Raw genomic sequence first — 15,713 nt, 5'->3', positions numbered from 1 at the left:
ATCACTAAACCCAGATATAAGTGAGGAGGACTTTGCAGGATTGAGAGGGATGTTTCTGCTGTTGGCTATTCTGGTGCATAGGTTGATGCGAAGGGTTCACTTCTTTCTTGAGACTTCATAACAATTGTATCAATCAAGTGGCTTGCTCGGCCATTTCAGAGGGCAGTCGAGAGTCAACCACATTGTTGTAGGTCTAGGTTTGCATATAGACCAGACCACGTGAGGTAGGCAGATATCCTTTCCTGAAGGACATTAGTGAGCTGGAGAGATTTTTCTGACAATCAACAATGGTTTCATAGTCTTCAGTAGATTCTTAATTTCAGACACTTCTTTTATTGAATTCAAATTCCACCATTTGTCGTGGCAGGATCCGAACCCAGCTCCCAGAACATTAGTTGAGTTTCCAGATTAACAGTCTAGCGATAATACCACCAGGCCATCCCCTCCCCTCATAGATTAAATAGATTGCAGAATTTTGTCCATCAGTTAACCAACCTATTGTTTCCTGCTTTTCGTTTCCAACCACTTCTTGAATACAGGAGTTATATTTGTTATTTTCCTGTCTAATAGGATATTTCCAGAGAATTTGGAAGATTAAACCCAATACTCCTAATACCTAGTCATGACACTTTAGAAAGGACGATGAGATTTCTTGAAAGGCGGCAGAGGATATGTTCTAGACTTTAGGAACAAGTTTACTTTGCTAAAGCTGGAATTTTTCTCCTTGTAGCAAAGGAAACTGAAGGGCAAACATATGGAGGTGCACAGGTGAGAAAATCAGTTTGCATTTGTTGTTGACACAGGACGAAAGGATACTGGTTTAGGGTTTTGGGAAAAGAGATAAAGGGGAGATTAATTGACAATGACTTGCCCAGGAGGGTGCTATAAGTGAGGACAATGAATGATTTTAGAAGGAAATTGAATTGGCACTTGAGAGAAATAAAAGCAGTCTTCATGGCTAGAGCTAGGAAATTGAATCTGATTAGTCTATAAAATTATGTTGCTGTAAAGTCCAAGTCTTTTAATTTTTCTGTAATTTGATTGTGGACTGAAATGGAAGAAGAACTGTTATAAAACCAACGACAGGCAAAGGATTACGGTGTGTTTTTGAAATCAAATAACATTATACTCATTGTAAATACACTTTACACAAGTGTTGGTTCAAGCAGAGGGAGCAAATGTAGATAAGCTGCTGCCAAGGGTGCAGACAAATGCAGATGCAGCAGGCAACAAGTTCCTGATTGATAACTGGTTACTACTCCACAGATCAATGACAAAAGCCTGTTGTCTGCCAACAATTATGCAATTGGCTCTCAGGCAGCCAAAAAGCTTCAGGCTGTGAACACAAGAAGCTATAAGATCTCCACTAGCACAGAAGCTGACTGTTCTCTGCAGTAATTTAAAAAAAACTAAGCCTGAAGTAAACCAGATTATTCTGTCTTCACTTGTTGTAAGCTGTGACTTTTAATTAATAACTCAGAGACCAGTCACCATAACCTCCTGCAAACCAGTGAAAGCATCTGGAGAAGGAAGATTGAGAAACTGCATTCTGATCAGCACAAGAATCATCTCTGCAACTCTGTAAACAAGAGCCAGTGAACTGCCTTTCCCTCGGTCCATAACATCCAGGATGACTCTCTGACTGTTATTTCCAGTGCACTACCCAAGTAAGGTTGTGCAAAAATGACTACTTCTAAGATCATTAAAAGACGCAAAGCAGGAGTTAATCGAATATTCTCCACATGTGTGGATAAGTATAGCCTTCAAGAACACTCATGAAGTTTGACACCACTGAGGTCAATGCAGCCCATTTGGCTGACCTCCAATACTCCACCTTCAACATATATATTCTTTATCCAGCAGCATCCTGTGAGAACAGATGTGTTCCATCTCCAAGAAACACTAAAGCAACTCTCCAACTTCTATCAACAGCACTTTCCAAACCCATCATCTTTACCAGGCCAAAGCACAAGGATAGTAGCTGCCTGGGAACACACCAGTAATGCACTGTCCTGGCTTATAACAATATTCCTTCACTAACATTGCGTCAATATCCTAGAAATTTCTTCTTGATAGCACTGTGGGTCAGAATTAGGACAGACATTAAATGCCAACTAAATCCCAGGAATAACTGTAAATAGGTCAGAGGTTTTGAAGCCACACCCAGCATCGAAGTGATCAGAAATTGCTGCCGGACCTTGATCAGCTGGGAAGTGGGCTGAGAAATGGTAGGTGGAGTTTTACATAGGTAAGTGTGAGGTCTGCCATTTTGGAAAGTCAAATTAAGGTAGGAGTTTCATGGTGAATGGAAGAGCCTTAAGGAGTGTAGTGGAACAGAGGGACCTTGGAGTTCAGGTGCACGGTTCTCTGAAAGTGGAGTCCCAGGTAGACAGGGCAGTGAAGAAGGCTTTTGGCACACTGGCCTTCATTAGTCAGGGCATTGAGTATAGAAGTTGGGAAATTATGTTGTAGTTACACAGGACATTGGTGAGACCGCACTTGGGAGTACTGTGTTGAGTTTTGGTCACCTCATTATAGAAAGGATGTTATTAAACTGGAAAGAGTGCAGAAGAAATTTACGAGGATATTGCCAGGACCCAAGGGTCTGAGTTCTCGGGAGAGGTTGGACAAGCTAGGACCTTTTTCTTTAGAGCTTAGGAGACTGTGGGGTGACCTTATAGAGGTGTTTAAGATCATGAGAGGCATGGATAAGGTGAATGCACTCAGTCCTTTTCCCAGGGTTGGGGAATCAAGGACTAGAGGGCATCAGTTTACAGTTACAGGGGAAAGAATAAAAGGGAACCTGAGGGGCAACTTTTGTTTTTACACAGAGGGTGGTACGGACATGGAATGAGCTGCCAGTGGATGTGGTTGAGGTGGGTACATTAACAACATTTAAAAGGCATTTGGACAAATACCTGGATAGGAAAGATTTAGAAGAAAATGGATCAAACGCAGGGAAATGGGGTTAGTGTAGATTGACATTTTGGTCGGCATGGACCAGTTTGGGCCAAAAGGCCTGTCTCCATGCTGTAGGACTCTTTGACTCTAAGTATGTGAATACAAAAATCAGCTGAGTCACACATGCAGCTAGTTCCTGTGTTAATTAGTGTTGCTTGAGCTGAGGTACCACATTTCAACCAGCAGTACACTCTGCGTTTAAGGTGTTTCAGGAAAGTAAATTGTACCTATGGCTCTTGACTCTCCCTTGTCACGCACTGTGATTACAGCCCCCATGTTTAACAATCAATCACACTCTTCAAATAGGCACACATTTGCTAAGGCACTGGAAGATATCTGTATTGATGGAACAATCACCAAGGGCTATTTTAAAAAGAAATGTACCAGAAGCTCAAAATAAAGTGAAAAATAAATCATTGTACCAGAGAAGATACAAGACGGGTCTGGCAGCAAATAATAGAAAGAATTCCATAAGTCACATATAAATTTAACAAGTGCATTAAGAGGATAATAGGATGAAGGCATTGTTGAGGTACAGAATGAATAATGTGTGACTGCTTATACCAAACGAGGTCTTTCACAATGGGAACAGTTTTATCCTAGACACCTCTGAAGTTTAAACACCTCTTGTAAATCTCTCAATTCTCTTTTCTTGAAAGAAATACGTCTTAACATCTCAAAACTCTCCCCTAAACTGAAGGCCCACACCCATGGAACCATTCTTGTAAATGTTTTCTATACTCTCTCATAGAACATTCCAGCGCAGTGCAGACCCTTCTGCCCTCGTTGTTGTGCCGAACTGTGAAATCAATCTGAAGCCCATCTAACCTACACTATTCCATTTTCATCCATATCCATATCCAATGCCCATTTAAATGCCTACGAGTCTGCTACTGCTGCAGGAAGTGTGTTCTACGCCCCTCCTACTCTCTTTGTGGGCGGCACGGTGGCACAGTGGTTAGCACTGCTGCCTCGCAGCGCCAGAGACCCGGGTTCAATTCCCGCCTCAGGCGACTGACTGTGTGGAGTTTGCACATTCTCCCCGTGTCTGCGTGGGTTTCCTCCGGGTGCTCCGGTTTCCTCCCACAGTCCAAAGATGTGCAAGTCAGGTGAATTGGCCATGTTAAATTGTCCGTAGTGTTAGGTAAGGGGTAAATGTAGGGGTATGGGTGGTTTGCGCTTCGGCGGGTCGGTGTGGACTTGTTGGGCCGAAGGGCCTGTTTCCACACTGTAAAGTAATCTAAAGTAATCTAATCTAATCTAAAGTAAAGAAACTACCTTTGACATCTGTCCTATATCTATCACCCCTCAATTTAAAGCTATACCCCCTCGAGCTAGCCATCGCCCTGTCTACCCTATCTAACCCTCTGATGATCTGGTGTGCTCACCTGTCTTCACTTTTTCCACATGTGCATTTCCCAGAATTGGATGCAATACTCCAGCTCTGCCCAAACTCAAAGGAAGTGTTAGCTGAAGTTTAGTTTGATTTTGATTTCTATCGTTTTGCTTTGTAACAGAGATTCTGCAGCAATCATGTGGTGAGTGGAATGTTCATAGGGATTGCGAATGGCTAGTTATCCAATGCATATATGTTAAGGTGTCCACAATCTTTCTGCATGTCCAATCTTTCTAATTCATCGCAGCATGAAAGTTGATGGAATTTGAATTCAATTAACAATGAAGAGTCTAATGTTGTCCACAAAACCGTTGTTGATTCTTTGGAAAAACACAAATTATTCGCTAATGTCTTTGAGGGAAGGAAACTGTCATCCTTATCTAGTTTGGCCTTTATGTTACTGACTCTGGACAATTAGGGATTAGAAATAAACACTGTCTGAGCCAGGGACACCCAAGGGACCTGGTCCAATGGGACAGTCTTCATCTGAACCACGCTGGGATCAGAGTCTACTGCATCGCATAATTAGGGGTGTACACAGGACTTAAACTAAATTGGGGGGGGGTTCAGTTACAGGGGAAATTAGAAAACCTGAATTAAAAGAGGTGATAAGAATGCAGAATTCAGGAGAGATTATTAAAATCTGCAGCACAGACACAAATAGGAGAGAGTGTATGGATGGGTTTAGCAATCAAACTTCAAGCACACTGGACAGACGAATGACAATGGGAGGAGGGACACTTAATACAGAACTGAAGGAGTTATATCTAAATGCATGCAGTATAAGGAATAAGGGAAATGAGCATGTGGCGCAGATCGAAATTGGCTGCATGAGGATCAGAACTGGGAGCTGAATATTCAAGGATATATTTCCTAACGAAAAGATAGGCAGGTGGGCAGAGTGGGTGTGTTAGTATTAGTTAAAAAATGAAATTAAATCAATATTAAGAAATGAAGTGGGGTCAAACGGTGTAGAAGACAGTGAGGTCTGCAGATGCTGGAGATAAGAATTGAGAATGTGTTGCTGGAAAAGGACAACAGGTCAGGTCAGGCAACATCCGAGGAGCAGGAAAATCGATATTTAGGGCCGGAGCCCTTCATCAGGAATGAGGGTGGGAGCCTTGGGGGTGGAGAGGTAAATGGGAGGGGATGGGGCAGGGGAGAAGATAGCTGAGAGTGCAGTAGGTGGATGGAGGTGGGGGTAAATGTGATGGGTGAAGTGGATAGCTGAGAATGACGATTGACAGATGGGACAGGTCATGAGGACGGTGCTGAACTGGCAAGTTGGAACTGGGGTAAGGTGGGGGGGTGGGGGAGTGAGGAAACCAGTGAAGTCCACATTGATGCCATGGGGATAAAGGGTCCCGAAGAGGAAGATAAGGCGTTCTTCCTCCAGGCGTCGGGTGATGAGAGAGTGGCGATGGAGGAGGCCCAGGACCTGCATGTCCCCGGCAGAGTGATTTGGAGATGCCAGTATTGGACTGGGGTGTACAAAGTTAAAAATCACACAACACCAGGTTATAGTCCAACAGGTTTAATCGAAAGCTAGTGTGCTTCCAATTAAACCTGTTGGACTATAACCTGGTGTTGTGTGATTTTTAACTCGGCAGAGTGGGAGGGGGAGTTGAAATGTTCAGCCACGGGGCAGTGAGGTTGATTGGTATGGGTGTCCCAGAGATGTTCTCTAAAGCACTCTGCGAGAAGGCGTCCAGTCTCCCCAATGTAGAGGAGACTGCATCGGGAGCAACAGATACAATAAACGAAATGTGCGGTAGGGGAAACTTTGATGGATGTGGAAGGCTCCTTTGGGGCCTTGGAGGGAAGTAAGGGGAGAGGTCTGGGCCCAGGTTTTGCAATTCTTGCGGTGGCAGGGGAAGGTGTCCGGAGGGGAGGGTGGGTTGTTTTGGGGGCGGTTGCGTGGATCTGACCAGGTAGTCACAGAGGGAATGGTCTTTGCAGAAAGCAGATAGGGGTGGGGAGGGAAATGTATCCCTAGTGGTGGGGTCCATTTATAGGTAGCGGAAATGTTGGCTGACGATGCGATTTATGCGGAGGTTGGTGGGGTGGAAGGAGAGGACCGTGGCAGGGCTCTGTCCTTGTTATTGGAGGGGTGGGGTTTGAGGGTGGAGGGGAAATTACGGTCTTTAAAGGAGGTGGCCATCTGATGTGTTCTGTGGTGGAACTGGTCCTCCTGGGAGCAGATGTGGTGGAGGCAGAGGAATTGGGAATACAGGATGGCATACAGGAGGTAGGGTGGGAGGAGGTGTAATCCATGTAGCTGTGGGAGTTGGTGGGTTTGTAGAAAATGTCAGTGCTGAGTCTGTCCTTGTGGATGGAGATGGAGAGGTCTAGGAAGGGGATGGAGGTGTCAGAGATGGTCCAGGTGAATTTAAGGTCAGGGTGGAATGTGTTGGTAAAGTTGATGAACTGTTCGATCTCCTCGTGGGAGCACGAGGTGGCGCCGATGCAGTCAAATAATGTAGCGGAGGAAGAGGTGGGGAGTGGTGCCGGTGTAATTACAGAAGATAGACTGTTCTACGTAACCAACAAAGAGACAGGCATAGCTGGGGCCCATACAGGAGCCCATGGCTATCCCTTTCATCTGGAGGAAATGGAAGGATTGGAAGGAGAAACTGTTGAGGGTGAGGACCAGTTCAGCAAAATGAATGAGAGTGTTAGTGGAAGGGGAGAGTGGGAGAGGAAGAAACAGAGGGCTTGGAGGCCCTGGTCATGGTGGATTAAGGTGGAGAGGGATTGGATATCCATGGTTAAGATGAGACATTGGAGGCCGGGGAAACTGAATTCTTGGAGGTAGTGGAGGGCGTGGGTGGTGTCCCGAACGTAGGGAGTTACTAGACCAGGGGGGGGGGGGGGGGGGGGGGCGGAGGCGGGCATTGGACAGTATTGAGGTAGGACCGGGGGAATAGGACAGGATCGAGGTAGGACTAGGGGGGATAGGACAGGATCGAGGTAGGACCAGGGGGGATAGGACAGGATCGAGGTAGGACCAGGGGAGATAGGACAGTATCAAGGTAGGTGATAGTGAGGACTGCAGATGCTGGAGATCAGAGCCTAGATTATAGTGGTGCTGGAAAAGCACAGCAGGTCAGGTATCATTCGAAGAGTAGGAAAATCGAACCTTCCTTCCCATCTATCCACTCCACCCTCCTCTCAACCTATCGCCTTCATCCCCATCTCTATTTACCTACTGCACTCTCAGCTACCTTCTCTCCAGCCCCACCCCCTCCTATTTATCTCTCCACCCCGGAGGCTCCCAGACTCATTCCTGATGAAGGGCTTTTGCCCGAAATGTCGATTTTCCGCCTCCTCGGATGCTGTCTGACCTGCTGTGCTTTTCAGCACTACTCTAATCCAGTGTCAAGGTAGGACCGGGAGGGATAGTGTAGATAGTGCAGAATCTGTGTGGGTAGAATTGAGGAACCGCAAAGGTAAAAAAAAATCATAGTTGGAGTCATGTACAGGAAAGTACATGAACAGTAATCAGGAGCTGGAGCGCAAGATACACCAGGAGATAGAAAAGGTGTGCAGTGATCATGGGGGACTTTCAATATGGAGGTGGACTGGGAAAATCAGGTTGGTAGTGGATTGCAAGAAAAGGAATTTGTGGAATGTGTACAAGATGGCTTTTTGGAGCATCTTGCAGAGGAGCCCACTAGGGAACAGGCATTACTGGATTTAGTGTGCAATGAGGCACACTTGATAAGTGAGTTTAAGATGAAGGAGCCCTTAGGAGGCAGTGATTATAATATGTTTGAATTTACTCTGCAATTTGAGAGAGAGAGAAGATAGAATCAGGGGCGACGGTATTACGGCTCAATAAAGGCAACTAGAGAGGCATGAGGGAGGCGGTGGGTCGAATTCACTGGGGCAGGGGCCTAGCAGGAAAGAATGGAACATCAGTGGCAGGAGTTTCTGGGAGTAATTCAGGAGACACAGCAGAGATTCATCCAGAGAGAAAAGCAGCATGGTACAGGGAAGATGGGGCAAGCATGGCTGACTAGAGAAGTCAGGGACAGCATAAAAGCAAAACAGAAAGCATATAATGTAGTGAAGGACAGTGGGGGGGAAACCAAAGGATTGGGAAGCTTACAAAGACCAGAGGGGAACGAGAAAAGAAATAAGGAGGGAGATTAAACGAAGGTAACCCAGCCAATAATGTAAAGGAAGACTGTAAGAGTTTCTTTAGATAAATAAAAGAAAAAAAGAGAGGCAAATGTGGACACTGGGCCACTGAAAAATGTCACTGGAGACTTAGCAGTGGTGAAATGGAATGAGGATCTGAATAATTACTTTGCGTCAGTCTTCATGGTGGAAGAGACGAGTAATATCCCAAAGATTCACGAGTGAGGGGGCAGAGCTGAGTTTGGTGGCCATCATCGAGGAGGTGGTGTTAGAAAAACTGAATGGCCTGAAGGTGGATAAATCACCTGGACCAGATGGGCTATGCCCCAGAGTTCTAAGACAGATAGCTGAAGTGGAGGTGTTAGTGGTGATCTTTCAGGAATTGCTAGAATCAGGGAGTGTCCCAGAGAACTGGAAAATCGCTAACGTGACATGTTTCAAAGGGGAGTAAGGCAAAAGTTAGAAGATTACAAACCGATTAGCCTAACCTCAGTCATGGGTAAGATACTGGAATCCACTGTGAAGGATGAGATTTCTGAATACTTGGAAGTGTAAGGTAAAACAGGGCAAAGTCAGCATGGTTTCATCAAAGGGAGGTGATGCCTAACAAATCTGCTAGAATTCTTTGAGGAAGTAATGAGCAGGTTAGACCAAGGAGAGCCAATGGGTTTTATCTACCTGGACTTCAAGGAGGCCTTTGACAAGGTGCTGCACAGGAGGTGATGGAGTAAGATAAGGGCCCATGATATTAACAGACAAGATACTAGCATGGATAGAAGTTTGGCTGTCTGACAGAAAGCAGAGAGTGGTGATAAAAGGGTCCTTTTCAGGATAGCAGCCGGTGACAAGTGGTGTTCCACAAGGGTCAGTGTTCGGAGCACAATTTTTACTTTAAACATTAACGATCTAGATGAAGGAACTGAAGGCATTCTGACTAAGTTTGCAGACAATATAAAGATAGGTAGAGGGACAGATAGCATTGAGAGGGTGAGGAGGCTGCAGAAGGATTTGGACAGGTTAGGAGAATGGGCAAAGTAGTGGCAGATGGAGTACAATGTGGGAAAGTGTGAGGTCATGCATTTTGGTCGGAAGAAGAGAGGCATGGACTATTTTCTAAATGGGGAGAAAATTCAGAAGTCTGAAAGTGCCAGGAAACTTGGAAGTTCTAGTCCAGGATTCTCTCAGTGTAAACTTGTAGGTTGAGTCAGTCGTTAGGAAAGCAAATGAGAATGATCCCAAAAATGAACAGGTTAACATATGAGAAACGTTTGACAATTGTGGGTCTATACTCGATGGAGTTGACAAGGATGAGGGCAGATCTAATTGAAATTTAGAGAATACTGAATGGCCTGGACAGAGTGGATGTTGGGAAGACGCTTCCATTAGTAGGAGAGACTAGGATCCAACGGCACAACTTTAAAGTAAAGGGAAGACCAGAACGGAGATAAGGAGAAACTTCATCAGCCAGAGTGTGATAGATCTATGGAATTCATTGCAACAGAAGACTGGAGGCCAGGTCATTGAGTATATTTAAAACTGAGATAGACAGGAGATCAAAGGTTACAGGGAGAAAGCAGGAAAACGGGGTTGAGAAACTAATCAGCCATAATTGAATGGTGGAGCAGACTCGATGGGCTGAATGGCCTAATTTCTGCTCCTATGTCTTGTGGTCCTATAGTCAAATCCTGTGAATGAATAAAATGAACTGCCCAATTCTGAAACTTTAGAATGACACAAAAATTTGGAAGTATTGTGATCAGTGAGAAGGATAGCAATGAGTTTCAAGCAAGCTGAGACAGGCTGGTGGAATTGGGGAATATATAGAAGCTACATTTTAGTAGAGAAGTGTGAATTGATAAATTTGGTAGGAGTAATGAGGAGAGGCAATAGAGAACAGAAGGCAAAATACTGAAGTGGTTGCAGATACTGAGAGCTGATATTTAAGGGCACAAATCTCCAAAGGCAGAAAGGTCAAGATCAGAGGGCACAGATTTATCTAAGTCTAATCTAATCTAATATTCACCTGGTTCTTTCAATCCCTCACAGAATATTATTTTAAGAAAGGGCGGCACGGTGGCACAGTGGTTAGCACTGCTGCCTCACAGCACCAGAGACCCGGGTTCAATTCCCGACTCAGGCGACTGACTGTGTGGAGTTTGCACATTCTCCCCGTGTCTGCGTGGGTTTCCTCCGGGTGCTCCGGTTTCCTCCCACAGTCCAAAGATGTGCGCGTCAGGTGAATTGGCCATGCTAAATTGCCCATAGTGTTAGGTTAAAGGGGTAAATGTAGGGGTATGGGTGGGTTGCGCTTCGGCGGGTCGGTGTGGACTTGTTGGGCCGAAGGGCCTGTTTCCACACTGTAAGTCTAATCTAATCTAAAAAAAAATCTAATCAGATTTAGTCTGTTAAATTTGATCAGGGAATGTGGGCTTCCCTGGCTGGGCTAGCACTTATTGCCTATCACAAGTTACCCTTGAGAAGGTGGTAGTGAAGGTGGCTGCTTTCTTGTACCACTGTAGTCCATGCCCTGTAGGTAAACCCGCAGTGCCATTAGAGCTGGAATTCCAGTCCAGTTTTGAAAAGATAATCACTTGACAGACTTGGCAGAGAGGAGACAGGTGCAAGAGACTGCAGGGGAAGTACCTGTCAGGAACAAGGTGAATCTTTTGGAAACAGTAGAGACAGATGACACTGCCAGTCCGCGAGGCGGCCAGGTCTGTCAATCAAAAGTTGGCATGGAGGCAGAGCCGAGGAGTGAGACATCGCACAGAACCATGGTGATAGGGGACTCTATAGTGAGAGGAACTGAACGGGGTTTCTGTGGCAACAGGCGGGATTTAAGGATGGTGTGTTACCTTCCTGGTGCCAGGATTAAGGACATTGCAGACAGAGTGCAGGAAATCCTCAAGGGCGAAGGTGAAGAGCCAGAGGTGGTGGTACATGTCAGCACAAATGATGTTGGGAAGAAGAGGAGGAACATACTACAGCGGGACTTCGGAGAACTAGGAAGAAGGCTGAAAAGCAGCACGTCCAGTGGTTATCTCCGGTTTGCTTCCAGTTCCTCGGGCTGGAGAGGCCAGGAACAGGGAGATAATGGACTTGAATGTGTGGCTGGGGAACTGGTGCAGGAAGCAAGGATTTAAATTCTTGGATCACTGGGGTATATTTTGTGGTAAGCATAAATTATACAAAAGAGATGGTTTGCACCTTAATAGGTTGGGGACCAGCATTCTGGCAGGCAGGTTTGCTACTGCAACACAGCTGGGGGGGGGGGACAAATTGGAAGTTTAAGAAGGAAACTGAAGGGAAAGTTGGAACAAGGGAAGTCAAGAAAGACAACGGTATCAATGAAGCATGCTGTAAGCTTGAGTGAAATAGGGGTTGATAGGAAGGGTGAAAGCAGTAACAAATTAAAAATACTATATATGAATGCACGAAGTATTAGAAATAAGATGGATGAGCTTGAGGCTCTTTTGAAAATTGGCAGACACGATATTGTGGGGATAACTGAGACGTGGCTTCAAGTGGACAGGGCCTGGGAAATGAATATTCAAGGCTATACGTGCTATCGTAAGGACAGACTGACTGGCAGAGGGGGTGGGGTGGCCCTGTTAGTAAGGGATGATATTCAGTCCCTTGCGCGGGGGGACCTAGAATCACGGGATGTAGAGTCAGTATGGATAGAGTTGAGAAATTCTAAGGGTAGAAAGACCCTCTTGGGAGTTATCTACAGGCCCCCAAACAGTAGTCTGGATGTAGGGTGTAAGTTGAATAAGGAGCTGAAATTGGCCTGTCGCAAAGATGTTACTACAGTTGTTATGGGGGATTTCAACATGCAGGTAGGCTGGGAGAATCAGGATGATATTGGACCTCAAGAAAGAGACTTTGTGGAGTGCCTCCGAGATGGATTGATGGAGTGCCTCCGTGGCTGATGAGGGAAGTTAAGAAACATATAAAGTCAAAAGAGAAAATGTATAACATAGCAAAGAAGAGTGGGAAAACAGAGGACTGGGAAGCTTTTAAAGAACAACAGAGGATTACTAAGAAGGAAATACGCAGAGAAAAAATGAGGTACGAAGGTAAACTGGCCAAAAATATAAAGGAGGATAGTAAAAGCTTTTTTAGGTATGTGAAAGGGAAAAAAATGGTTAAGACTAAAATTGGGCCCTTGAAGACAGAAACAAGGGAATATATTACGGGGAACAAAGAAATGGCAGAAGAGTTGAATTGGTACTTCAGATCTGTGTTCACTGGGGAAGACACAAGCAATCTCCCTGAGGTAACAGCGGCTGAAGGACCTGAACTGAAGGGAATTTATATTTGCCAGGAATTGGTGTTGGAGAGACTGTCAGGTCTGAAGGCTGATCAGTACCCTGGGATGTAGACTATCAGGCCCGGGAACTTAAGGAGGTGGCTCTAGAAATCGTGGATGCATTGGCGATTATTTTCCTGAGTTCGATAGATTCAGAATCAGTTCCTGCAGATTGGAGGGTGGCTAATGTTGTACCACTTTTTAAGAAAGGAGCGAGAGAGAAAGCAGTTAGTCTGACCTCAGTGATGGGAAAGATGCTGGAGTCAATTATAAAGGATGAAATTACGACACATCTGCATAGCAGTAACAGGATAGGTCAGAGTCAGCATGAATTTATGAAGGGAAAATCATGCTTGACCAATCTTCTGGAATTTTTTGAGGATGTAACTCTGAAGATAGACAAGGGAGATCCAGTGGATGTAGTGTACCTGGACTTTCAGAAAGCCTTTGATAAAGTCCCACATAGGAGGTTAGTGAGCAAAATTAGGGTGCATGGTATTGGGGGCAAAGTACTGACTTGGATTGAAAATTGGTTGGCTGACAGGAAACAAGGAGTAGTGATAAACGGCTCCCTTTCGGAATAGCAGGCGGTGACCAGTGGGGTACCGCAGGGATCAGTGCTGGGACCGCAGCTTTTACAATATATATTAATGATATAGAAGATGGTATTAATAGTAACATTAGCAAATTTGCTGATGATACAAAGCTGGGTGGCAGGGTGAAATGTGAGGAGGATGTTAGGAGATTACAGGGTGACCTGGACAGGTTAGGTGAGCGGACAGATGCATGGCAGATGCAGTTTAATGAGGATAAATGTATGGTTATTCACTTTGGTGACAAGAACAGGAAGGCAGATTACTACCTAAATGGAGTCAAGTTAGGTAAAGGGGCAGTACAAAGAGATCTGGGTGTTCTTGTACACCAGTCAATGAAGGCAAGCATGCAGGTACAGCAGGTAGTGAAGAAAGCCAATAGCATCTTGGCCTTCATAACAAGAGGGATTGAGTATAGAAGCAAAGAGGTTCTTCCGCAGCTGTACAGGGCCCTGGTGAGACCGCACCTGGAATATTGTGTGCAGTTCTGGTCTCCAAATTTGAGGAAAGACATTCTGGCTATTGAGGGAGTGCAGCGTAGGTTCACGAGGTCAATTCTTGGAATGGCGGGACTATCTTATGTTGAAAGATTGGAGCGACTGGGCTTGTATATCCTTGAGTTTAGAAGACTGAGAGGGGATCTGATTGAGACTCATAAGATTATTAAAGGATTGGACACTCTGGAGGCAGGAAACATGTTTCCGCTGATGGGTGAGTGCCGAACCAGAGGACACAGCTTGAAAATAAGGGGTAGGCCATTTAGGACAGAGATGAGGAGAAACTTCTTCACCCAGAGAGTGGTGGGTGTGTGGAATGCTCTGTCCCAGAGGGCAGTGGAGGCCCAGTCTCTGGATTAGTTTAAGAAAGAGTTGGATAGAGCTCTGTAGGATAGTGGAATCAAGGGTTATGGAGATAAGGCAGGAACAGGATACTGATTGAGGATGGTCAGCCATGATCATATTGAATGGCTCGAAGGGCAGAATGTAATCTAATCTAATCTAATCTATTGTTTATTGTCTATTGTTCTAGATTAGATTACTTACATTGTGGAAACAGGCCCTTCGGCCCAACAAGTCCACACCGCCCGCCGAAGCGCAACCCACCCATTCCCCTACATTTACCTCTTACCTAACACTGCGGGCAATTTAGCATGGCTAATTCACCTGACCTGCACATCTTTGTGACTGTGGGAGGAAACCGGATTACCCGGAGGAAACCCACGCAGACACGGGGAGAACGTGCAAACTCCACACAGTCAGTCGCCTGAGGCGGGAATTGAACCCGGATCTCTGGCACTGTGAGGCAGCAGTGCTAACCACTGTGCCACCGTGCCGCCCATTCTATTCTATGATTGGATGAGTTGGCGTAAAAGAGATCAATAAAGGCCAAAAATACAAAATCAATGAGTCCAGAGAAATACTGCAATACTGGATGCAGAGTTCTACCTGCTGGTAACACGTGCTTTGTGATTGAATGATCCATCTGCACTGTCAATCCAGGAGGAGCCACGTAGGACATACATTTTCTGAGCACCAGCCTTTAAAGGAAGGCCTTGTGGAAAATATTCAGAGGCTGTCCATTCCCATACATTTCCCAGCATGTCGCAGAGGCCTGAACAAGAAGCATAAATAAACTGTAACTACAAGTTACTTTCAAATGCAGAGATATGTATTTCAATAAACCAGAAAATGAGTATTTTCCAGTTGGATCAATGTTCCATTTTCACAATCATTAAATGTACTTGGTGAGCTTACAAATGTATCTGCACGTAAATAATAAATTCAGGAGAGGGAATAAGAGAGAATGAGAGGAAGTCAGAGACCTCCAGCACAGAAAAAGTTCTATGGCTTATCAACTTTTCACCAGCCAGAACAACCACCTAAATATTTGAATCTCATTTTCCAGATTTGGCCCACAGACCTGTATGCCTCGAAAACGTACTGTTTAAATTTTATGAGGGTTTCTGCCTTTATCAATCTTACAGGCAGTGAGTTCAAGTTCCCACCACCCTCTGGGTGAAAAGGTTTTTCCTCTCATCTCCTTTAAACCTTCCATCTTTATCCTCGGTCATTGACCCTTTCCACCAACAGACTGCAGTGGTTCAGAAAAGCAGCCTCCTTGTGTCATCCTAAAATTTCAGAGTTGAGCAATCTGTTTGATTATAGGACCATGAGACATAGGAGCAGAAATTAGGCCATTCAGCCCATCACATCTGCTCAGTCATTCAATCATGTCCGTTCAATTACCTGTGTTTGAAGGAAAACAACCCCAATCTCTCTCCATAACTGAAACTCTCCAGCCCAGGAGT

At 45.1% G+C, this 15,713-nt stretch overlaps 1 protein-coding gene across 1 annotated transcript in view; it reads right to left on the bottom strand.

Annotated features, from left to right (window-relative positions):
- Positions 1-15,713, bottom strand: part of sumf2 (sulfatase modifying factor 2) — a 67,283-nt gene that overhangs the window by 5,307 nt on the left and 46,263 nt on the right. The window contains exon 8 of the mRNA XM_043718881.2: positions 14,851-15,016. Within this exon, the coding sequence (XP_043574816.2) occupies positions 14,851-15,016 (166 nt within the window). The remainder of the gene's footprint in view (positions 1-14,850; positions 15,017-15,713) is intronic.

Source organism: Chiloscyllium plagiosum, unplaced genomic scaffold (assembly GCF_037043375.1).
Source record: "Chiloscyllium plagiosum isolate Xiang-an unplaced genomic scaffold, Cpla_swu_hap1 HiC_scaffold_31, whole genome shotgun sequence".
Taxonomy (NCBI): domain Eukaryota; kingdom Metazoa; phylum Chordata; class Chondrichthyes; order Orectolobiformes; family Hemiscylliidae; genus Chiloscyllium; species Chiloscyllium plagiosum.
The sequence above is the reverse complement of the archived record's forward strand: the minus strand, read 5'-3'. Positions and strand labels throughout refer to the sequence as shown.